At 41.7% G+C, this 26,520-nt stretch overlaps 1 protein-coding gene across 3 annotated transcripts in view; it reads left to right on the forward strand.

The window, feature by feature from the left end:
- LOC111871182 (monocarboxylate transporter 9) overlaps positions 1–17,336 on the forward strand; it is a 38,694-nt gene extending 21,358 nt beyond the window's left edge. The window contains exons 9-10 of one of the 3 annotated variants that reach the window (XR_002843989.2): positions 1,113–1,329; positions 17,256–17,336. Coding sequence is in view for 1 of the 3 variants with exons in the window: in XM_023864087.2 (XP_023719855.1) it covers positions 1,113–1,261 (149 nt within the window). In the remaining 2 variants the exon portion in view is untranslated. Of the gene's footprint in view, positions 1–1,112; positions 8,020–17,255 lie in introns of those variants that run through there. The other 2 variants (XR_002843988.2, XM_023864087.2) reach the window with 2 other exon arrangements.
- Positions 17,337–26,520: the final 9,184 nt, after the last annotated feature.

A 26,520-nucleotide genomic window follows, 5' to 3' on the forward strand; every position in this document is an offset into this window, starting at 1 on the left:
ATAGACTTGGTTTCAATCTCAGCCCCATAAGCTACCCTGACACATTTCCTGTTGTTCTGCTGCACCTGCAGTCAAATGGCAAGACCTCACAATTAAGACACAACCTCCTGTATTGTTCTAGGAATATTGTTATTTGTGGGACTCACATGTTTCACAGAATTTCTTAATTTCTTTTATGGTTTAGAAGGGTACATACCAAAGTCCTCATCATGAAATGCATTTTCACTTATGTAAATATTCTCTCATCAGCTTTCTATAAATAAGTAAAATTTTATCCATAATGTGTATATATTAACTGTCTTTTTTTTTCCCTTCCTTGGCACTGCAGCCCCGGTGGGCCTAGGCCTACCTCCATGAACTCCGTTCACTTTGGTTTTTCTAGATCTTACACATACGGTAGGACTCCTTGGGCGAATGATCAGCTCGTCGCAAGGCCTCTACCTGTAGACAAACACAGAAAAACGCACACAAACATCCATGCCCTGAGTGGGATTCGAACCCACGATCCCGGCTTCCGAGCCTGCCATTAAGTGTCCATTTATAAATGATATAAAATGTATGTTTGTCATTGTTCAATAATAATGGACACATGATGGCAGGCAGTGCAATGGTTTAACGTGATTTAACATCACCTGAGGATGGCAGAATGATGCCGAAACATGTAGTGTGAAGTGACAAGTGAAATTGTATGCACTAAGAGATGGTTAATATATACACATTATGGATACGAATCAGTGCAACAGGACGCTAAAATACAACAAAAGTAAAATTGTATATAGACCTTCATATGAAATAGTGTCCAATCTGAATGACAAATTTGTTTATTGAATATTTTTTTAAAAATATTTTCCCACATCATCACACAGATTGATACACAAGTGGATTGGTACAGACAAAAATAATTTTCAATACAGAAAGAAACATAATGTTTTTAATAAGCAAAGGAGCATATGGCAGTAAATAATGTACCTAGTGGGTTATGTTGGAATTGTATTTAGAATCAATCACTTATGAATAAGTTTCACTGTAGCTGAAGTAATAGAACCACATGAGTTAGCACAGTTGTCTGTTTTATTCTGCTTAACATTCACTGTCCTTTGGTTTATCTGCAGGTGTAATTCGAGATGTGTCTGGAAGCTTCCCACTTTGTATCCACTCCCAGACACTGATGATCTTCATATGTCTAGTAGCCTGGGGTATAGAATACTTGGTCACAATGACATCTTCCAGTAGCAAGCAAGATAATACAGATAATACGTAACATTTGTCATTAATGCACCACAATTTGCAATGATAGTAGCACTGTTTTGAAGGATCAAATAGTGCCAAGTGAGTAATAAAATGTACTAAGTGTATTAGTATGGAAAATTACAAGTATTAAATCTGAACAATGGAATCCATAACATGGAGCAATCACTGTATTGTGAATAATGTTATAAGTTGAATGGGCAGCAAAGGTTCAGAATGGTTAGTGTCCCTTACTCATAGATTCAATTGCAGTTACATAAAACATATACCTAATGATTCCCAAAGCCATGGTACTACTCATTAAGAATCCAGTTACTGCCAATAATAGGTTTCCAAATCCCTAAATCAGGCTGCAACCTATGGGTGTTGACGTTTAAATTGAAGAATGTAACAGAAGCTTTGAAGTGCATAGTGTAAACAAAACTCACATTTAAATTTGGTAATGTATTTTGTAAAATATTGTTTCATGTCCAAAGGGTGGGGTTTTACCCTCCCTTCAGGATCAAATACACAAGGCTGTGCTGACAATGACTGTGTTAAAACTGGCAAATTTCCACACAAAGGGCCCTAAACGTTTCAGAAAGCTGGTGCATGGCCGAGGAGCTATTTGTTAATCCTGAGAACACAGAACTTGTGACATTCACCAAGAGAAAAAAATGGTATGGTTCACAGAACTTGTTTTGCTAGATAGGGTAATATGTCTTACTGGGCTGGTTAAGTACCTGAGGGCAATCCTGAATGCTAAGCTGACTTGGGGGAAGGATTATTAAAACTTACTGTTTCTTCCAGTTACATCATTGGCCCCTCAGCAAGGTCTATAATGAGGCTAGGGCCCTTGCTTACAGACTGAGGGGTGTAAGTTTGTGGTTGATTAGGGATTGGGCATGAGACATACTTGAACCTTGCCAAGCTAATGGAATTAGATCTTCTTTTTCAGGTGGATCAAAATAAAATGATACCAGTGATTGCCTTAGGTACTTTCTTTAAAATGGAGATCTTGTTATCAGAGCATTTGCTATCTGCTTGGCCCAGTCCCCTTCAATCTGGTATACAAACAGATCTAGGATGGCTGGTGGGTTTGGGTAAAATGTATGTTGGACAAGAACTGTGGAGGAGGCTCTTATGAAGCAGTTAAGAGCTTTTCATTGAAGGGTCTCCTGAAGAACTGTCTAGGGACATATTAGCCTTAGATAGGCAGCAGTATAGACTGATGACAGGGCTGCTTACTGGCCACTGCACATTGAAACAGCACCTAAATATCATGGGACCTTTGGGAAGTTCCATGTATAGGAATTGTTGGCAGGGTGAGGAATCCTCTTATTATTTACGTAGGCAGTACCCAGCTGTCAATAAGATTGTAACAGACCTAATGAGCTTCATGGTTAGGTCTGACAGATGTCAGTAAGGCCTCAATCAGGACACTTCTGGTTCTAACATTGTCTCAGGGCTCTTTGTAGAGCTGTATCAAGCTCAAGTGAACAAAACAGATTTTGTAGTGGACTGAGTGCTTGATATGACTGTAAGTAGTTGTTCCCTTTATGTCAGTAGACTAAAATACTCTTTCACAGTAAACACCGGCCATAAAGGAAATAAAAAAAAAAAAACATAACATTTGCTAAGTAGTAAAATTCTGTTGCTGAAAGTATCTGATTCCAACAACATATATTTTACAAAGTCTACAGGTCGATCTAGGGTTTTCAAGATACTGTATTTTCTAGATCATTATTATACTGAAAAGTCAGAACACTGTAATTTGTCTAAGTTTGCCACCTGACAAGCACACCTGTATATGGCACTGCTGACTTTATTTTTTATTTTGCTTAACATAGGGTAGTGGTCAAAATAGATATATAATCGATGGGTGGTAATCAGTGTGATCATAAGATTATAATATCACAGAATAGTTATATATATAATGAGACCAATGTACTGGTGCTTGCGTATTGACAACTTGTCTTTTACCATTATTACTCTTAGAGAGGTGTTTTCTTCCTCAAGTTCCAAGGGACGGCAATCTTTTATGACTGCTGAGTTGGGGTTCCCTGCTGCTGAAGTGCTGGTGATGAAAGGTCAAGTCTCATAGGGGGCAATGTGGCTGGCTTCTCAGGATCTGCAGAAATGCCAAGAGCTTGTGGAAGACCCTTCCCAGATGCTGTGGCTTCATTTTCCACCGTTATTCTCTCATCTGGCGACAAGTACGCAAATGGTGATCTCACCATAGCGCTAATTGATAAGGTTGTTCTGATGGTCAGATAAGTAGTCACAACCTTATCAATATGACCACCTGCTGAAGTCTCTTGGCCCCCCTCTATTGTTTTTCATAGAGGGGTTTTCATACTTGGCAGCTGCGTAAGCAGCATTTGCAAGCATGCCGAGATTGTTCTGATTGAGCACTGCGCTGTCCATCCGTGACTTCAGGATCTTTACGTACATCCTATCCGTTTCTGGCACAGAGGAGAGATAGGCTAGCGCTAAGTTGAATCTTGCCATGTTGTCACGGACTACTCTTATGCGCAGAATCTCGGGATACTTTGTCAACACAAAGTAGACGATCAGCAGGAGGTGGTTCATTTCGACCCCCCTAAGCAGCTGCAAGACAGTAGTGAATATTTGGGTAGTTATATTCAGTTTGCTTGCGGCTGCCCTCAAACACACATGAAACAGCCGGGTACGTAGGGGTTGGTTTGCACTGAGGAAGGTGTTCAATGAGGCCAACACCCTTTGCAGAGGGGATGATCTTAGCACCCAGATAAATTCGTCCTCGGCAATACATAGGACCCCTCTGAATGTGCGAAGGCGATTATTTACCCATCCCTCATACCCTGTTGTAGTGACGGACTTCCCGATGAGGAGGAGAAGAAGACCCAACAGACCTAGCTGCTGAGATCGGTCATGGGCAAACAGCTGTTGCCCTTGGTGAGAAAAGAGCCTTAGTACATTAAGGGCCTCAGGGGTTGCGAAATCTTCTAGATTTGCCCTGGTAATATTTCGCCATTGTGGGTCGATATTGGCGTAATTGAGGGCTTCCGTCAACTGCCCTTGCCCCTCCACCATATCTGATTGTAGTAGACAATTCACATAACTGATCAAACCAGCTACTAGATCTCGGGTTGTTGGTATCACGCCTGCATCTGGGTAAAAATTCCTCAACGACCATAAGATGGTGATAGAGTACTCCTGATAATGTAGTAGTCCAGTCGGACACCCAATTTGTGCAACCTGACGGTTTGGTACAAGTGGATCGATGGTGATTGCCGATACAGGGAAAGCTTGAGCAGCATCCAGCAATGCCAGGGTCCCAGCTGCAGGATGAAGGAGTAACCCATCTATATGGTTGGCTCATACTATTTAGCAGTAACCACAGTGCTCTCGGGAAGACTAATGAACAAACTGCAAGATAGAACAGAATAGTTAATAGCTTGTTTCTAGGTATTACGTTAGTTAGAGATTATTGGAGATTATTAAAATTGTACAGAAGAGGACTTGTTCACCAATTGATTTTGGGAGCTTATATTTTTCAATCAACAGATAATGGAGTTGGAAAGAATTCACATCTGTTGCCAAATGAGGGCTAATTTTCCAAGAGTAATGGGTAATGTTAAGGGGTCTTTCAATTCAGGTAGGGATTGTTGATGTCTGGATTTTTAGCATGTCAGGCGGGGAACAGTCGGCTGGCTCTGAGAATGTATGTGGGATCTGGTTGGGTGGGGTGGATTCCGGGTTTTCTTTTTGTGAGGTTTTAGTGATTCACTCGTGTTATACTAATATCAGGTAACCCCCTTAGTTTTTTTTCCTTTCTTAACAAGCTTGAAGGAGATCGAGTAGGATAATGATGTTGATGATGAGTTTTTCCATTAATCTCTTTGGTTCGGTGGTATCAGGAATTTTAGCCAATGACTATAACTCCTCTCTACTGTCTTTAAGAGTGTACAAAATATAATGATTAAGAGGTAGCACAGAGGAGTGTAACAGATATCAACCTCTAATAACACCCATAAATATTCACTAGCTACTTAGCTTTCATGTGATAATAATAGGTGGTACAATATTCTTTTTGATAAGTCTATTGCACTAAACATCACACAGTTGTGTCACCTCAATAGGTCTCGATTATCGGGCGTGAATGGTGTTGTGTTAGATGGAATTGGCTTATTTGTCCTCTTTCTGGTGTCTATCCCATTCACCCCTTATTCTGGCACTTAAGGATATGGATCTTCATCTGATTTGGTGAGAATCACGTGTTGTTAGAGGTGAGAAGTTGGAGGGAATCTGTGGTACGGGAATCCCAGCCTTTTGACAAATCTTATGCAGCATGAGTGTATTCTGAGTCACCTGCCTCCTTGTTTCAAATAACTGTCCAATCATCACATCCATCATTCTAGCTAACTGACTGTTATTTGTCTTGGTATAGTCATGCATACACTGGCATCTGAACCCCTGAAAACACCCATCGTTGTAAAAGGCACAAAACTCCTTGCACATTTTGTCCAACACCTCCTGTGTGGTAGCTCTGTGTGTGGATCGAAATCTCCGTGAGGAGCCGTATCTTTGCCGAGACTCTGTCTGTCGGTTGAGAATGTATAGTTTATGTTCTACTGGAAACAGAAGGAGTACGTGATCTGCTTGATCGAGCGCTCCTTGAGGGTTTCTCATGTGAAGAATCTTTATGACCGGGTATAGTCCTATCTTTGGTACTTGATCTGGTCTGTCTCCTATGTGTAGGCTGTGTGTGCTCTCTTTGGGGGCCTCATCTGGTTCTTCGATCCATTTTATTAAAGAGTGAGTTGACAATTCTCAGTCTAAAGGAGGCTTAGTAAATTCGCAGTAGGATAGAACTAATAGATAGAATAGATAGGATAGAACTTAGCCCCATAATAAAAGTTTCGAGGCGTCACATATTGTGACATGGGATACAATGTGAACAGGCCCCCCCCTTCTCCAAGTAACCATGCTTTGAGAGTGTTTATGGAGGGGCCAAACAGAACAGAACTTCTTCTGAAGGCACAAAAGTAATAATCAAATTACGTCAGTATGTAAAGAAACAATTGCAGGCTTTGCAGAAACTTACATTGTCACCTTACCTTCAACAAAACTAAATGCTTTGATCTTTTCAGTATTGGGTCATGCCAAGTTGTTTGATGTTAACTTTGAGTAAGTTTATTGAGAAGAAAGGGGAAGGAAAATAAAGGCTATAACCTTTTCATGGCGAGCCAGGATAGCCCAGTCAATATAATGATTAGACTGTAGATTGGATGACCAAGGTTCAATCCTTGATAGGGGAAGAGATTTTTCTGTCTACCAACACGTTCAATGCCTAGATTGGGCAGCAGTTTCTCTTTCTGCAACATGTTGACACTGGCTCTGGGGATCATCCACCCTCCTGTTCAGTGGGTCCTGGGTGCTAGGTACCAAGGGTAAAAGCAACTGGAATGTCAAGATGACCACTCAGCTCCAGTTAGTGCTAAGGTTAAGAATATGTGAAGCTATACCTGCACAACCCCACACATCTTCATAATGTAGTGCCTGATCAAGCACAGGACACCTTTTCAAGGTTGCATGTCATTTGCCATCTCCAGTTTCATGCATAAGAATTTACTGTGAAGATACATTGAATGGTTTCAAATGGCATGGCCCAGAGGTTGTAAAATGGTTGTCTACTTATATATAGTCTTTGAATTTGATCATCTAGTATGTAAGAGTTATGTTTGTATTTTTCACATTAAAATACTAAAATTCATAGTTCCAGAATCTGCTGTGGAGTACACATAATAAAATGAATGGATATCAGCTTGTGAAACACAATGAGACTTTGATAATGTTATCTTGAAACTATCATATCTTTATAATTTGTGCTCATTTCACGTGATTTTATGATATATACATACTCTAGAGCAGGGCTTTCCAACTTGAAGTCACTGAGGGGCAGTATTGTGCTTTAGGCACCTACATGCAGGCTGTATAAAAGAAAAAATTTCCGGTAAAATCGATGACTGCTTTTAAAGTGGTTGGTGAAGCAATACAACCACACCAATTGTGTAATGAGGGTGTCAAAAATGCTGCCACTTTGATGGTGCTTAATAATTGACTGCCAAAGGTTTTATAGCTTCTGTTTATACTGCATATGATCATGGAGTCATTACTAATTTCATAATTTGCTAAGTTATTTATTGTGCGTTGTGTGAAACCATTAAGAAAATTACAATATTTAGTAAGTACTTTTGGTGAAATATTTGGCAGGATTCACTGTTTCTTTTAAAGAGGAGTGAAGTGTTAACTTGTAATTTGGGGAATAGAGGAATACTGTCGTGGACCACACAGAACCAGTTGGTGGGCTGCAAATTGGGTAGCTCTGCTCAAGGCCTCAGGAATGTAAAATATATGCCTCATTTCTGTTTTACCATTTTTTATATGCAAACAGATTTATTTTATTTATTAAATGGATTTTGTTTTCAGTTTCCAGTTAACTCTTTGAAGCCTGAGATTCATGCAAATAACATTCAAAACTTGGTGAATGTTGTCAGAAAAATAATTGTTGTTTACTCCAAGAGTCATATCAGACAATACAGTGTGGTCAAAATCCAGAATTTTGAATGGTAAAACAGGCGAGACATAGTGATTACTGTGACTTACTCGTTTGAAGCATGAAATTGATTGAAATTATAGCCTATTAAGGAATGCAGTTTGTACCTCACAGAAAGTTCACTTTGTCTCCATCACAAAGGCAAACTGGTCAATGCTGTTGAGAGAAATAAACTCAGATTATGCAGAGAATTTTATGAACCTCAGCTACCTGTTCCAGACTTACCTTGAGTACTCTTGGTGTTCAGAAGTACTTGCTGGATTTTTATTCTTCTCCATTGCATCACACATCTGTCATACTTCTGTGCTTTTCGCTAGAACTGTTGTGAGCGACCTCCTGTACCATCTTAGTTTGTCGCTATGTCTGTGCTTGTAGAAGTCACCTGTGCTGGGTTTATTCTCACCTCCTCTTCCATGGGTGTTGATATGATTGTTTGGGAAGGCTGAAGGACTTTACTTGTCGCTTGTTTTGGACTTTGTCCATCATCTGGCATGTAAAAGACAAGTCCAAAACAAGCCAAAAGAAGTTCAGTATACACCATCGTCAGAATCCTTTAAAGTCTAGCTGAAGGACTTGTTTGGGCGACAGTAGTCGCCAGGTGGAGGTGGCTTCAAATTTGTAGCATGCCTCCTGGTAAGGATATGTAGCAGAATGACTAGCTCAGGCTGGGTTTTGCCAGAACAGGAGATCAGTCCCTGAGTCTTAATGGGCCTTGTTCTAACAGGGCAGGAGCAACACTGTACCACAAAACCTTGTACACAATGACAAGAGTTGTTGGTATTTGACGGTTGATTTATTAAACAACACGTCGAATTACCCATATAGTCACACTGATGTATAAATGACTACAGATCCACCTTAATAACGTTAATCACTTTATGGCAGTTTTGAAGTTGAATTTATAGTCGAAAGTTACACTATGATCACTTAATAATTTAGCATGTAAGACTATCTTATAATTTGATAGTGAATTTTCAGATGACCTTACACAAGAACTACGCTCAATTGTAAGCTACCAGGTGAGAATTTAAAACTGATATAAAATAATGATAATAATAATTCAATTAAATTCTTTATTTATTATGTGCTGAGTCAACAGCCGCAAGGTCAATTACAGACAGAGCATACATATACATAGTAATAATAATTCAGTTCAGTTCGACAACAATAACAATAATAATAATAAAGGTAAAAATGTAAAGCTATCCCTGTAACAGGCCATAGAGGCACATAGGGTGGCGAGAATTCGAGGCTCCCACATGCTCTAGACAATCGGCTCACAGATGGCGATGAGGTTGTCAGCCTTACACGTCGGCTTACCCTTATTCCCAGGAAGATTCCTGCTATTCATTGCTGTTAGAGGCTGAGTCGACACCAGGGCCATGGTGCGGCTGGAAGGATTAGGTAAATTGAAAAATCCAGCGACATCAGGAATCGAAACCGTGACCTTCCGGCTTGTTGCATAGTGACTCAACCAACTACGCTACCTCATGCTGCTATAATAATAATAATAATAACAGGAGATGGACCGAGGTTAGATGTGTCATCTACATTGCACGCGTGTGGTGAACGACCGAATTAAAGACTGGCAGATGGAGAATACGCCAGTCACGGTGGCCGAGCGGTCTAAGGCATGTACTGTCTTCGCTCGCTTGGAAACCGGGATCGTGGGTTCGAATCCCACTCAGGGCATGGATGTTTAGTTTGTGTGTGTGCGTTTTTCTGTGTTTGTATACAGGCGGAGGCCTTGCGACGAGCTGATCACCCACCCAAGGAGTCCTACCGAATGTGTAAGATCTAGAAAAACCGAAGTGAACGGAGAAGTTCATGGAGGTAGGCCTAGGCTCACTGGGGCTGTAGTGCCAAGGAAAAAAAAAAGATGGAGAATACAGGAACGTTAAATGTCATATTCGGTGAAAGAGGTTTAAATGAATATACTTAACAGGATTCCATTACGACCAGAACAAATATCCAAGTAAGAACTGATAAGGAAGGTTCCTGTAGAGCTGCTTGCACTGTGCTTCCTCTTCAACATGTTCTGGGTTGGATCTTGATCTAGAGACCGGTCAAGAGCTTTCACACTTCTCTCATTATCTCCAGGAACATTCAGACAATATGCGCTGCAGATGACGTCACTACTGCCTCTTTCCACATCATTTATAATTTGTTGTTCATATAATCATTCCACCTTTCGACGGTTTACATTCTGAGCTACTGACAGCGTCACTAAATGAACAGATGCGTAAATGAAACACAAGTTGGTGATAACACTGTCAGGATAGTGAGAGCGGGGCATGCCCCCATGACCTCTCGGGCAAGCGACACGCGCTATGAGTTGATTCTGCAGCTTGTGTTACGAGATACAGCTGATAAAAAGAGCAAAGACCGCTGCTCTCGAAAAGCAGGTCCAAAACCTGATGCTGGAGCGAGCATCTCCCCATTTGGGCAGGTGAAGGCACTGCATGTCCCGCCCAGGTCTCTGTTCCTTGCAGTCCATAACCGAATGGCCAAGTCACGTAAGTTGACTCTGTGAAGGAACCAGGAGTTTAAATCATGTTGTCCCTGGGCAGGCACACGTAGGAACAGCAACAAGAAAAAGGAAGGATTTATGCGAAATTCAAGAGAGAAAGAGACGTTATTAACAAGAAAAGGTTTGGGAGTGCTTCTTTATGAGAGCTGTAGTCGTTCTCTCGACCGCCTCTGTGGTCTAGTGGTCAAGAGTTCCTGGTTACAGATCCAGAGGTCCGGTTTCGATTCCCGGCGCTACCAGATTTTCTGAGAAGTAGTGTGTCTGGAACGGGGTTCACTCAGCCTCGTGAGGATAACTGAGGGGCAATAACGGCTCCGGTCAAGAAAGCCGAAATTAACGGCCGCGGGGATTCGTTGCACTGACCACGCGACACCATCTATCCGCAAAAGTTGGCACTAACTTCGCCGACAAGCGGCGGTCGCTCGGTCGGTATAGTTTGCATGCGGTCTAAAACCAAGGAGTTTTGTTGTTCTTTGTAGTATCTCGCTCATAGTTTCTTCATAGCTGAATTGTCACTGCTTCTACTCGGTCTCTCTGGCCGATGATAAGGAACCATCTCATTTCTAATACGAGCCAGCAGGCACTTGGCTTCTTTATGAGGGATGCAATCTGTGTCTCATTGTTTGTTAACAGCCGAGCGGCCGCTGCTTCGCTAATGATATGGAAACGTCTTCATTTCCAACGAGGAGATCCGAGTGCAGTCAACCCAATCATACTGGAAAAGAAAGTTACAAACCACACTTTTGTAAATCTCTTCTAAATAAACAATTTTCATGAAAATGACCGACAGTGACGACAGAGAGACTATTTCTGACAGATGCACGTATGGCAGGATAACGCATGTGTCGCTCTATCGGCGCTTTATGTTGCTGCAGTGTCACGCAGCATCATTACGATTGTTCTCTGCAGAGAGATAAGCCGGCACGAAGTCAACGATTCTTTTCCTCCTCCTTTACCTGTTCCTCTCCTTTTCTTTATCATCTTTGGCTTTGTTTCTTATCTTTTTCCTTCCGATTATCTTTCATTTCTTTCCTATTTTCATTGTTTCTTTTCCTTTTTCCCAAATTCGGCTTCCATTGCTTTATTTTTTATCATTTTCGATATTCTTTCATTCTCCGTTTCTTCCTGCCGTTCTTTGTTTTTTTTCTCCAGTTCTCTGTTCCTAACATATCTCTTCCTTCTTCCCTATTTCCCTTTCTCCCTATTTTAGTCCCTCATTTTATTCTTCCGCTGTCTTTGTTCCGTCATTCATTCTGTCTCTTTCTTCCTCCATTTATATCTTTCTCCATTCCCGTCCCTTCCTTCTTTCGTTTTATTTCCTTTTATCTCTTTGTCTTTCTTTATTCCGTCACTCTTACCTTACTACTTTCTTCCGCCTTCTTTCCTTTCCTTCTGTTCACTTTACCTTTTCGTGTTTTCCATTCTTATCTTTTTATCGTCCTTGCCCAGTTCCCCCCCCCCCCGTCCACCTCCAACAAGCACACAGTGACGACCAGCAGAACTTCCTCTCGAGAATAAAACTGCCCAAAATAATTGCGGACCGGTTGATGAGTAACCCTCTAGCGAGGAGCCACGCTTGGACTGCCTCATGAGAGGCACGTGAGAGCGTGGGAAGATGACGAGATAAAGCCCGGGGCCTTCGATGTGTCAGTAACACCGGCACGTAACCGCAATGAACATGCTAACGCTGTTTGTTTCTTGATTTATGTAACGAGGCTCCGCTAACCGCATGTAGCATAGCAAAGAGGATTAAGATTCATAAGTTAGAAATAATGTGGGCCGAAGGGGTCGCCGAGGAGTTTGGTGTTGCGATAAGGCTCCAGTTTCATATGCATGTGGCATTCGGTTTGAAATTCGAGCAAATCACAAGCTATCTTGACTGGGGTTTTTCGTTGTTTTCCTCAGTCTCTCAAGGCCGAATAGCACCTTCACAACGACCACGATCATTCAGTTCCTTAATTACGGTTCGTGACTTCTCTTTACGGTCCTGGGGGAGAATTCGGCAAGGACGAAGTATTTTTAAGTTATGCTGTATTATTAATGTATACGAACACGCCCACTGGTGTGTGGAGTAGGGCCTACCGCTGATTCTTCCCAGGAAAGGTTAATTCGCTATGCCTATAAAATGGAAAACTAAATGCTGTATAAATAGAATTTTGTGCCATGCACAACAGACTAATCTTTATTGACCGGGCCTATTCTTCAAAGGTTCGTCCTGATACAAAATGTTAGGGCCTCAATTAAATGGCACTTCAGCGTTTTGCGCAGATTTCATGTTGGTATTATCAGTAGCACATAATTAAAAGTACGTTGTGGATTCGAACCAAGAAGTTTCTTTTTTCCTTGGCACTACAGCCCCAGTGGCCTAGGCCTACCTCAATGAACTTCTCCGTTCACTTCGGTTTCTCTAGATCTTACACATTCGGTAGGACTCCTTGGGCGGATGATCAGCTCGTCGCAAGGCCTCTACCTGTACACAAACACAGAAAAACGCACACACACAAACTAAACATCCATGCCCTGAGTGGGATTCAAACCCACGATCCCGGTTTCCAAGCGAGCGAAGACAGTACATGCCTTAGACCGCTCGGCTACCGTGACCGGCACCAAGAAGTTTACCAAGAATAAATAAGGTAAATTTGTCCCTTTGCTTAACTAATTAAACACTGCGCCATGAAGGCTTATGGGGTAGTGGACTTCTAGATCTACATTTTCTTGACCTCGGCTCTGGCTGGAGGTGAGTGGTCAGCTTCACGCCCCAGCAGCTTTACCCCAAGCGAAAGAGCCCCCGTTACCCATTGGATATGACGTTGGGTGGACCCCAGAGCCGGTTTGGACGACTTAGGGAAGAGAAAATTCTTGATCCTACCGGGAGTCGAAATCCGACCCCTCGATCGTCCAGCCCTTAGCCAGTCGCTATACCGAGTACGCCTACCCGGCTCCTTATGAAGAATAAATAATTATAATAATCGCATTTTGTTTGACCTTTGTTGTAAAATCTATGAAACAAGCTGAAGCCCAAAGTAAAGCAGTGAAATGCTGAAAGCTTTAACTGTTTAAAGCCCAGTGGTTATTGTATGTACCCCCTGCTTTCACATTCTAGAACTGTGAAACCTGCCTGCACGGTGTATTTCTGCGTTTCGTATGGTTCGCACAATAAACAGCGATTCTTTCCCTAAAGGACATTAACCGGCTGTTCTCTGTAGCGAAGATTTAAACTGTTTTCTGTGAGGTACGAACTGAATTTTTATATAAAATTGTGAAGAAATTCGCTCTTTAAAGGATAACCTCTCATTATTTCTTTAACCTTCTACGGCCTTCTCTTCCGGATGACTGAAGAATTTTAGTTCATATGTTCCTGAAAGTCTATGGATATGATGCGTCACATTCCTTAAAGGTCCATTTTTATTAGCCTACTTACCTTATTTTGAAAAAAATGAAAAAAGGCTTATGCGCTCACTATGCTGTCTGTGTATCTACGAATTCCCTCCACCATTTACTTTTGAATGCCTGATCCAGTCTTTATGAAACTTGATATGCATATCATGGCACCTGAACCAACCGCAACGGCGTATTTCATAAATCCCTCCCATCTGTCTGTGTGTCTATATGTGTGTCCCTCCTTTCGTTGCTAGGCAATGGATCCGTAAACACATTCTCGCTGCAGAGAATATACATAAAAATAGAAGAATACTTGGACACGTGTGCCTATGGGCCTGGCTTTGCGTCCCCCTATAATTGCTAAGTAACAACTCGGCAAAGAAGTTCCTGCGGCAACGAAGATTTGTTAGAGGCGTAGTTTTCTGTGGGGTCCGTGTCGAATGAAAGGAAAGTAGGCGATTAGTTCTTCCCAGAACTTCTTGTAATGTTCCTGTGGATCTGTCTTCATGTCCTCCTATAATTGCTAAGTAATAACTCGGTAAAAAAGTTCCTGCACAACGAAGATTTGGTGCAGGCACCGTTTTCTGTGCGGTCCGTGTCGAATGAAAGGAAACTAGGTGATTAGTTCTTCCCAGAACTTCTTGAAATATGAATTTTATTTGGATTTGTAATATATTTAGAATTTTATTGATTGGGGAGAGTTTGGATTTGGTTTCTTACTTCATGAGAAAGAAAGAAAGGAGTAATAGATCATATTCGCCGGTCACGGTAGCCGAGCGGTCTAAGGCATGCACTGTCTTCGCTCGCTCGGAAGCCGGGATCGTGGGTTCGAATCCCACTCAGGATGTTTGTGTGCGTTTTTTTGTGTTTGTGTACAGGTAGCGGCCTTATGACTAGCTGATCACCCGCCCAAGGAGTCCTACCGTATATGTACGTATGATCTAGAAAAACCGAAGTGAACGGAGAAGTTCATGGAGGTAGGCCTAGGCCCACTGGGGCTGTAGTGCCAAGGAAAAAAATGAAGATCATATTCACCTAATTTCAGCAGCCTACATTGGTGTAATGTTAATTGGAAGCTTCATTGGGGGCGGAGGGACGTGGTGTTAAAGAGGGAAAGTGGAAGACCAAATGAAATGCCCAACTCTCTCTCAGCAAGACCCGATGTGCCGCAAGATATTTTAGAATGTGGAATATGGCGTTTGTAGTGCCATTTACATGCCAGGACGAGCAAGCCGATTTTGCTCAGAGGCACTTCCTAGAACTGTTATGGAAAGTAGTGTCTGATGGATGTGAACACAGGTCTCTTAGAGAAAGAGACAGCACCACATTTATGATTAGTTTCTATTATGTAAACAGACAAAGAAGAGCCGGGGTAGCGCAGTCGGAATAGCAACTGGCTAAGGGGGTGGACGACTGTGGGGTCGGAGTTCGAGTCCTCGTGGGGGCAAGAATTTTCTCTTCTCCAAATCGTCCAGACTGGCTCTGGGGACGACAAAACTTATCCAATTGGTGGTGCTTAATTAGTTAAGCAAGGGGACAACTTCATCTTTTTTTTTTTTTGTTTCCTTGGCACTACAGCCCCAGTGTACCTAGGCCTACCTCCATGAACTTCTGCGTTCACTTCGGTTTCTCTATATCTTACACATTCGTTGGACTCCTTGGGCGGGTGATCAGCTCGTCGCAAGGCCTCTACCTGTACACAAACACAGAAAAACGCACACACACAAACTAAACATCCATGCCCTGAGTGGGATTCAAATCCACGATCCCGGTTTCCAAGCGAGCGAAGACAGTACATGCCTTAGATCGCTCGGCTACCGTGACCGGCCAACTTTATCTTTACACAGACATGAAAGAAAGAATCGGCAGCCATATTGGTGCAATGCTGTTGCTGTAGCTGGAGACGTCTTTATTCGTGACGTCTGGTTAGAGACACCAGCAAGTTGGGAGAACAATGGCACGCAGAAGCAAGTGGAGACATATTCTGTGTAACCGCTGTTTGCGTTTCTTATTCGTGACAGTTCTATGTTTCTGTTGCAGTTCCACGATTATGAAACCGAACTGTTTATATCTGTCGTTATTGTAGTTTAGTTAACAACTCTGTCATTAACTCAGACTATATAAGGTCTCGTATTTCGTTTATGATTAATAATAAATGCGGAAGGATGTGCTTCTGTGCCTATGCGTGGGCGTTATGAAGCGTTAAAGAAAGACTCCATGCATTCGCTTGAGATAAAATGTCTGAAAGTAATCTACACGCAACTATGAGGAAAAAATCTTCTTCACTGGGTCCGAAACCAGGCTGCAGTCAGACTTTTGCCAGGGATAACCAAGGTTCGTGTTGGAAACAGAAAATAACTGAAAGCAATGTTTACCATTTCATTGCGTTAATGTATTAACTATAAATTACGGCACTGTGTTCAGGTTCAACAGCAACGCCTCTACCGGCAGTTAACTAACAGACCTCGAGATCTTCAGTGGAAAAGTGGTGCAAATCACATTCCAAACTTTGGAAATGAACGATTCTAATATTTAATTGCACCACTTTATAGGATGTCCCAAGAAGAAAGTTCATAGTACACGGGATAGAGTTATTTCACTGTAGAGTTCCAAAATTGTTGACAAGAAAGAGATGTTACGTACTGTTTCTGATACCGGTATTTATTGTTCAAGTGACGAAGGTGGTACAGTTTTTATTTTCTTGACACTACAGCCCCAGTGGGCCTAGGCCTACCTCCAAGAACTTCTCCCTTCACTTCGGTTTTTCTAGATCTTACACATTCGGTAGGACTCCTTGGGCGCGTGATCAGCTCGTCGCAAGGCCTCTACCTGCAGACAAACACAGAAAAATACACAGAAACATCCATGCCCTGAGTGGGATTCGAACCCACGATCTCGGCTTCCGAGCGAGCGAAGACAGTGCATGCCTTACACCTCTCGCCTACTGTGACCGGCGGTGGTACAGTTTACATAGTACAATAATTTCTCGTAAATTTCACCGTCAACGTAAATGCACTGTGCAACTCATGTGAGGACATTACGTGTTGCTCGTCTGTACAGTGTGCAGTGTACTGCATAATGAATAGCTCTACCTCGGAAACCGTTCGGAATAGGACATATGTACACACACACACACACACACACACGCACACGCACACATATATATATATTTATTTATTTATATTTATTGCTTAGAATTACTGATACTATGACCTCCCAGAATACTGACCATTCCTCCTGGAACACTCTGTATAAACGCTCTGACAGTAATACGGGTGTTTTGTATGGCGTAACGCCGTGTAGTCCTGTAGGAATTTACAGACGTTACGGGGGAAATTACTTTCTCCATCTTCAGAATTTAGACAAATAGTGTAATGTCAGAGGAGATAACACTGTTCGTAGTCATCGCTATGTGAACCGTAATCCATCTCTGACGCTTACATTTTGAAGACGGAGGCAGAAACTTTCTTCAGAAGGGGATTAGTATTTACTCTTTGTATCCTATTTTATATCCAGTAAACTCTAGGATGAAGAGTCAGCTGACTCTTGTTTATGGGAGAGGAATGAGAGACTGAACCCAAGAAAGAAGAACTGTGCTGTAGACATGCGGGGGAGGAGAGAGGTGACTTCTTCCAACGACCCAGTTGAACCTTGCAAACACTCTGAAACCAACACAAATACTATTACTGACTTCAGTACGTCACGGCGGTCGACACGCAATGTCGTTCGTGCTCTTGGGGACTTTCACCCTGTGACCGTGGCCTGTGTTGTTGACGTTTCGGAGGAACATGCTGCCTCATTCTTCAGGACCGAAGTGAGTAGGGTGAGTGAGTGAGTGCTGTCTTGTGTTATGCAGACTGTTAGTCCAACGGGTCGATGGGCCTGTTTGACTGCCAGCGTATTATTGAATTTTACATTAATTTCTATGAACAGCCTCTCAGTAAAAGATGCCTCGTCTTGATACTGTTCAGCTTCTTGTTACAGGATCATTTTTGACTGATGATGATACTGAAATGGATCTTAGAGATACGTGTATATAATGTGAGGGTTACAAATATGTTACATTGTCCATTATCTATTGCCTGAATTGTATTTGACACTCATAGCGTTTGGATGATTGTCTATGCCTTTGCTTTCATATAAATGATTGTGCTTATAGTCTCATGAGAGTCTTTTTCCTAATAATGGCTACTGTTTTGGTAGAGCCTGGAGCAATAGAATAATACATTAGCCATTAGCCTAACATTTAAAGATCTTTACTTCTTAATTTTTTATTTGTGGTTCATGTAAGGACGTTGGCAGCAGTTCAGATTATGAAGCTTCGAATGGTAGGAAGATGAGTGAACAATGAACTGCGCAGAGTGTTGAAGGAGTGATAGTGACCATAGTGACATAATATGAGGTACCATCCCCATATTTGCCTGGACTGACTGAAGAAACACACAGAAAGACCCAATCAGTTCAGTCTGCCTCTTGGCCGAACCCGGCACACCCACAGTACAAGTCCCGAGCTTCATTCTTCAGCAAATTTCTTCGTATTCGACGCCATTATTATTAAAATAACTGAAGAATAAGATATTTGTCATTATAATGACAGCCAGTCACGTAAATTTGGAAACCGAAGTCCAGAAACTGCTTTTATATAATATGCACAGGTTGGCCCAAAAGTTATTTAACTAGTTAGTAAGTGTACACTGAAATACCATAGCAATTTCTTCGTTACTTATTGAATTTATAAATTCTTTCGCAATGAGATCCTCAATGTTCAATGCACAACTCACAACTTTGTCATACCGTTCTACAAGTTGACTGATATATTTAAATTTGAAAATTCGTTTTAATAAAAAATGTTTTAAGTTAACTGATTTTGGGCCACTCTGTGCTTCGACCAATGGATCAAGTCCAACATAATGTTGGAATAATTGATAGAGCACAGCGAAAACCCCGCAGAGAACTGCCATTGGAAGCCTCGGTGCGAATCAGGCGAAGGCAAATTACGCAGATTGGTTTGATGTGCTCGAGTAGTTGAGTCTGTACATTTTGAGTCACTGTACATATCACAGCCGCTCAGCACCTGTTTATGTTTATGAAACATTTGCGGATGTCGTCTTGACTGGTCTTGATGAGTTAAGTATTTTAGCAGGTGCTTTGTTTCACATACGCAGCGCAGGTGTTTCTGAAGAAAGCTTTCCGTTTCCAGCTCCTCTACACAGGAACTCTTTGGTTCTTACTTCCGTCTGCGATGTTACTCAAGCCAGTGTCATTATAGGCATGTAGGTAGGTAAGTAGGTACATATGTAGGTAGGTAGGTAGGCAGGCATGTAGGTAGGTAAGTAGGTACATATGTAGGTAGGTAGGCAGGCATGTAGGTAGGTAAGTAGGTACATATGTAGGTAGGTAGGCAGGTATGTAGGTAGGTAAGTAGGTACCTATGTAGGTAGGTAGGCAGGCATGTAGGTAGGTAGGCAGGCATGTAGGTAGGTAAGTAGGTACATATGTAGGTGGGTATGCAGGCATGTAGGTAGGTAAGTAGGTACATATGTAGGTAGGTAGGCAGGCATGTAGGTAGGTAAGTAGGTACATATGTAGGTAGGTAGGCAGGNGTATGTAGGTAGGTAGACAGGCATGTAGGTAGGTAAGTAGGTACGTATGTAGGTAGGTAGACAGGCATGTAGGTAGGTAAGTAGGTAGGTAGGTAGATAAGTGGGTAGGTAGGCAGGCATGTAGGTAGGTAAGTAGGTACATATGTAGGTAGGTAGGCAGGCATGTAGGTAGGTAAGTAGGTACATATGTAGGTAGGTAGGCAGGCATGTAGGTAGGTAAGTAGGTACATATGTAGGTAGGTAGGCAGGCATGTAGGTAGGTAAGTAGATAAGTAGGTGGGTAGGCAGGCATGTAGGTAGGTAAGTAGGTACGTAGGTAGATAAGTAAGTAGGTAGGTAGGTAAGTAGGTACATAGGTAGGTAAGTATGTAGGCAGGTAAGTAAGTAGGTAGGTAGGCAGGCAGGTAAGTAAGTGGGTACGTAGGTTGGTAAGTAGGTACATAGGTAGGTAGGTACGTAGGTAGGTAAGTATGTAGGCAGGTAAGTAAGTAGGTAGGTAGGCAGGCAGGTAAGTAAGTGGGTACGTAGGTTGGTAAGTAGGTACATAGGTAGGTAGGTACGTAGGTAGGTAAGCATGTAGGCAGGTAATTAGGTAGGTAGGTAGGCAGGCAGGCAGGCAGGCAGGCAGGCAGCAGACAGATATTCGTAATGTTCTATCTTCGTATTCAGGAAGTAGTCAATCTGTTTTAAATCTTGGCTTTATCAGCCATGTTTAAAAATTCCGTGTTACTCCTGTCTCTTCTGGCGAATTGTGGTTTAGTATCTTCTAATAGACTACGGTCTCTTACTTTCAAAAATTAATTTCTTATCACTCATCATTATATTATCTCTTTCGATGATGTACAATTTATGCATTTGAAGACGCGCCCTTAATTAGCCTGATGATCAGTTTTGAGTACCATCTGATGCTGAGTGTGGTTTAGACCTATATGATACAGTGTCTTTACTAATCTCAAGAATGACCAAGTTGGTAACGTGGTATTTGAATCTGAAGGTACAGAGATGAGACTAATACATATTTATATTTACGTGTATTTTCAAATTAACATTTAACATTTTTTCCCCATTTTCTTATCGGCTTCATATACAATGATCTATTTGCTATTTAAATGAACACAGAATATAGACTCGCAATACGATATATTGGCTCCATATGCAAGTTTTTTCCTTCAATCCTTGAACTAGATACAACATTTGCTTAATGGCTATAGGCAAAGCTGTTAATCCATAATTCATAGAGCTTCTACAGGCCAACTGCATCCCAAGTTTAGTACATATAAAAATACCTTATTCTGAGTTTAGACTTTCGGTTACCTAGAAACTGAACAAACACGAAATACGTCCATAATTTGACACTCAACGCACTGTCGTACAATCCGCGATACCTTTATGAAGCTGCCTCTTTAATAGTTTCAGTTGAGTAATTGTCACTTCTGCCACCTCTCACATCCTAGTTGATTCGATTACCCTGGCAATGTTTATGGAGGAGAGCAAATTATGCTCCTCTTTATACTAACTTTATTCATCCTGCCATTTAAGGTATTCATAACTTTCTAATCCATCCAGTATTTGAACTGAGAATTTAGGAGATTCCAGGTACATATTTTGTCCTATGTTGGTAACATTGGAACGACTCCATTTTGTTCCCAAACATCATGGAAGTATGCAGTATGCAAGCAGGAAATTTACATAACCGAAAAGTATAAAAAGAGTAGAAATTCTGCGCTTGGTGTACAGAACAAGCAGTAGTGGGAGGTGTAATTACGTATTATTTCCATATTTGGTAGGAGTCGGAAGGCGACAATTGAGACATGAAAGTGACGAACCTCGGGCCGAAATACTGGGCTTAATTTGAATATTTATATTTGCCACGTCTCTCATGGTTCTGAGGCCAATCCGTACATACTTCTGTTGAATTCCTACTGAGCAGTAAACATTTTGGGAATAAGCGGACAGAGTGAATTTCATGGCATGTAAGATATTAGTTTTCCATACATTCTGAATATCTGACAGTACGAATATGGACAATGTGCAGACTGCTAAAAGGACGCATCTTAAACGTGATCCTATGCACGACTTTGCATTACGTAAAATAGAGATATTACATATTTTACCGATTTATGCAAAATCGCATAAGCAGTTCCAGGTATGACTGATTACATCGCGACGGTCCCGTATTAATAACGCAACATGACCTTGAAGCACATATTAAACAACTTGGACTGTACATAATTTTCTTTTCATTTTGTGTTTTGATGCCCATTATTTTCTTAACATAATGAGGGTCAACAATAAACGAAATGGAGTGAACGCGCCATACTTGTTAAGCTATGAGTAGTTTGTTTATAACCAGATCGACTTTGTTTGTAGGAGTTTATGAACATGTGTAAGAATTCTGTACAGTAAATATTTGCATGGCATGTACTGTCTTCGCTCGCTTGGAAACCGGGATTGTGGGTTCGAATCCCACTCTGGGCATGGATGTTTAGTTTGTGTGTGTGCGTTTTTCTGTGTTTGTGTACAGGTAGAGGCTGATCACCCGCCCAAGGAGTCCTACCGAATGTGTAAGATCTAGAAAACCCGAAGTGAACGGAGAAGTTCATGGAGGTAGGCCTAGACCCACTGGGGCTGTAGTGCTAAGGAAAAAAATTATTTGCATATAATTAGAAATAAAATCATTGTCAAGGCTTGAACCTTTGATGGTAGTAACATTTGAGGTACATAATTGTGGTAATCATAATATGGCCTTGGAGACTGCAGCTGGACCCTGAAGATGGAGGCAGTATGTTGCTAAGACAAATTGGCACTATCCTACCAGACCATAACATAATGTCGAAGCTACAGAGTAGCCCTCTGTTGCTAGGTCTGTAAAATTAATTTTCATGTATGGAATAAACGCAATACTGCGTTAAATATTACCATTTCTTCTTAAAATAATACCTGTGCCTAAGCACCAGGTCACGGAGCTGTATAAGGAGCTTTGAAGTCAAGTTATACTATACATATTCTCAAGTGAGTAGGCTATTAGGTGCACGTGATTAGTTAACTTCGCGTTTCGGCCGTTTTACCCCCTTAGAAGAGTCCCTCGAATCTCGTTGTGTAGGAGAATGGGTGAGAGCAGGGTTTGGTCTGGACCTTATGGTGAAAATAAATCCTGTCCTTGGCGGATATCCATTTCCCCCATACCATTCACTTTCATCACGAAAATTTAAATTTAAGTTAACGGGTTTCCTTCAGACATTCGAACCACATAGCTCCAGGCAACGACCCTTCTTAGTTAGCTAATTAATTAATGACTTGCTTAATTCTTCTGTCTTCGAAATCTAAATTTGTAGTTTAAAGTAAGTAGGCTTACATGCCAAGGCAATAAATTATGAACATCTGATCATACACAAACTTACTTAATCTGTAAAACCCACTGAGGAGACCAGGCTTCGAGCCCAGGTCTGGTCAAGTGAGATTTGTGGTGGCTAAAATGGTGCTGTAGCAGGTTTTCTCCGGGTATTTGTGTTTCCCTTGGCTAACTTCATTCCACCAAATTCTCCATCATCATAATCACCCGGTGCAAGTACAATAGGCCAATCAGTGGCCGACGTGCCGAGTGGACCCAGTTGGACTCCACCGCCCACTATGAGAATTAAAAAAAAAAGTCCCGAGTAAGGGCTGAAACTGCAACTCTTCTCTAAGTCGTCCAGACCGGCTCTGGGGCCCACCCAACCTCTTATCCAATGGGTAACGGGGGCTCTTTCGCTGGGGGTAAAGCTGCTGGGGCGTGAAGCTGACCACTCACCTCCAGCCATAGCCGAGGTCAAGGAAATATAGATCTATACGTGAACTACCCCATAAGCCTTCATGGCGCAGTGTTTAATTAGTTAAGCAAAGGGACAAATTTACCTTATTTATTCTTGGTAAACTTCTTGGTTCGAATCCGTAGATGTGTTGATATGCTGCCTGGTCAGCCTACCGAATATATCAAGGGGCTATAATTGTTAAGTGTGGAACATTGATTGGATGATGATTAGCGAGGGGAACTCCATGGCCACTTCGTTCACCATGAACATCACATCATATCACATGGAATTGAACCCATACCTATGAGGTGAGAAGCTTAAGTCTAACAGTCTAAAATGTAGCATGATCACATGATCACATGATCATGTGTTGTGGGGTGGAGATGCTGTCAGCATCTATTCTTGGTGGCCTCCAATGAAGTAAATACAATTAGGAGGGAAGTGATAGTGACGTAATCAAGATGGCAGCCCTACACTTGCCTTGATGTATTGAGGAAAACCAAGTAAAACCTCAGTAAAAATAGGTTAAGGTGTCCTGACACATATTCAAACCGAGCACCTCCCGAATATCAATCCAGAGTGTTACGTCTAAGGCAGTGTGCTCGGTCATGTGTTCAATTCAGATCGGTAAATGAAACTGGATATTGTATGATTTTCTTTTCAGAGAGCATATAATTACGTCAGAAGCCACAACGTAGGTAATAACTGTGTTTACACAATTTTCAGATGCCTGTGCAACATTGTTATAATAGCAACTGGGTCTGGATGATGTAAATTGTACTCCTTTGGACGCCAGTGGTTCGATAAGCCCTAAGTGTTGGGTAGGAAGGAAGAACACATGCCGAAATCTTGAAGACAATGTTTATTTCTTATTACAATTGAGTGAGTTATGTACATCCTTTGTGTGTGTATGGGAACCCAGCAATACAGGCAGATTTCTCTCTCTTATGAATAGTCACGTTCATGGAGAGAGCTCGTAAAGCGAAATTTCGTATTCCTAATTGCTATTTCCCATAAGATCAATATCATAATTTGGAGGTTATATTCCTAAACTACCGGAAAATGGCAAAAGGAAAAGAAATAACACATTTTATATCCTGAAACGAAACATGTTTATCGGATGTCCTCTCACTTGAACACGTTCCCGCGGTAACGGTTACGAGAATGAACGGTGTTGTCTGCGAGGACCGTGCCGAGGTTTTATAAAGAAGAAAACTGGGACAACCAACTCAGTTCTGTATGGGAGTCTGAAGAGAAGAGTCGGTGGCAGTTGTCAGTTGACAGTCAGGTGATGAAGAGAAGACTGGGAGGTTGGTGTGAAATGGCCGCGAGTCAGTTGTAAGGAAGGCAGGAGTTGATACGGAGCTGACATTTCGAGAGGACTTAAGCCTGGAAGCAGAGGACTAGCCATTGTTAGAAGCCGTTACCAGGCAAGTACTAGTGAATACAATGCAGGCTGGAAACGACTTAGCGTGATTGTGTCGATATTAACATGGCGCTATAATTAAATGTAATTACGAGTTTTGTGGTAAAGTTGTCAATAAATCCAATATCTAATCGAAACCCCCCGTCTATAGTGACTCCATGCTTCACGACAATATGAATAAAGCCTTGAAAATTTTTGGAGAAAGCAGAACCCTTAGATATGCAATAGATCTTTCTGGATTACCACGAACATGCTTGCGTCGCAGAATAATTGCTGAGGATAATACCACGAAATCAAGAGGTGACCATCCTCTGGCAACAGTAATTATTCGGCTCTGTGGAGGGGCTGAGGTCCTATTCAGCCACTGGATTTCTGGTGGATAATCTATACATACTTCGATGCAGCATTTAAGTTTGGAAATGAATCACAGTAGAAAAGAACTGTCTTTCTTTTTAAAGTAGGGATTGATTGATTAATTGATTGATGAACGATGAATTTTGAAGAAGTTGGAACGATGCGGGCGTGCTGACGTAGTGTGATGTGTATGCTTGAAGGCAACGATCTGTGCATTAGTGTCACTGGAATGTAACTTATAAAATGTTACAGAATTTTATGATGTGTGAGAATTCCTTTGACGATGAACTGTTCTGAGAGAATAGATAAAATTGTATTTTAGCGGCATATAAAATCGGTATATTATTTGACCGATAAGAATTAGTATTGAATTCGTTCAACAAAATTTTATCTAGACAAAAAAGAATTAGAGAAAAACTCCGTGGCCTTAGTCCGCAAGCGAACTATACCGACAGAGCGACCGCCGCTTGTCGGCGAAATTAGTGCCAACTTTAGCGGATATAGAGTGTCGCGTGGTCAGCGCAACGAATCCCCACGGCCGTTAATTTCTGTTTTCTGGACCGGAGCCGCTACTTTTCCATTCGAGTAGCTCCCGAATTGTCCTCACGAAGCTGAGTGGATCCCGTTGCAGATCCACTACTTCTCAGAATATCCGGTAGAGCAGGGAATCTAACCCGGGACCTCTGGATCCGTAGCCAGGAACTCTGACCACTAGACTACAGAGGTGGCCCATATCCTGTTATCAAATTTCATCTAAATCCAGTGGATACTTTCACAGATAAAGGAGTACTACTTTCCCATGTGGTGTTCGTTCTTACCAGCTTCTTACAAGAACGCATAAATTTATTTACTGTTGTATATAATTTTGTTTATTGTAGTACAAAAGCCGACGTATTGTTTCTTGTTATGTATTCTTTATTGGGCGCCAAAAGTGGGCGTATCTTGTCGAAGTGTCTGTAGTTTACATTATTACGCCGAAGAAGGTAAGGCACGCACAGTTAGCCAGTGTTATTACTTCTGGTACGCTACCAGACTGCTAGAGGAGGTGCTTGCAATCTGCAGATAACTGATCTATGATTACAGTCGGCGATGCTTTGCTTCTTCCAGCATCGTTCTTGTAGGGAACATCCCATCTGGTGGTAGAACAAGAGTGGCTTTAGTTGTGACGCAAAGGCTTTTTTTTTTTTTTTCCCAGCTCTCATCTTCAAGCTGGAAAACACGCTACTTATAAATTACTCTTATGTGGAAGTGAGACTTGGGGTTTCAAGCAATCTTTGACCCTACGTGTATGAAGTGAACGCATATTTCTGAGCTCTGTGTGCCCCATCTGCATACATCGCTTCCTTGATGGCTTATGATTTTGATGAAATTCAGTAGTGTGGATCTACACTAAAAGAAGTTTCTCAAATTTAATTTCAATTCGAACCGACGCGGTAGCGTAGTTGGTTAAGGCACTATGCTACCAGCTGGAAGTTAATGGTTTCGATTCCTGATGAGGTTATTGCATCTTTCCAATTTAACCTAATCCTTCCAGCCGCGCTATGGCCCTGAGGTCGACTCAGCCTCTAACAGAAATGAGTACCAGGAATTTTCCTGGGGGCTAAAGG

The sequence above is a fragment of the Cryptotermes secundus genome, unplaced genomic scaffold (assembly GCF_002891405.2).
Source record: "Cryptotermes secundus unplaced genomic scaffold, Csec_1.0 scaffold152, whole genome shotgun sequence".
Lineage (NCBI taxonomy): Eukaryota > Metazoa > Arthropoda > Insecta > Blattodea > Kalotermitidae > Cryptotermes > Cryptotermes secundus.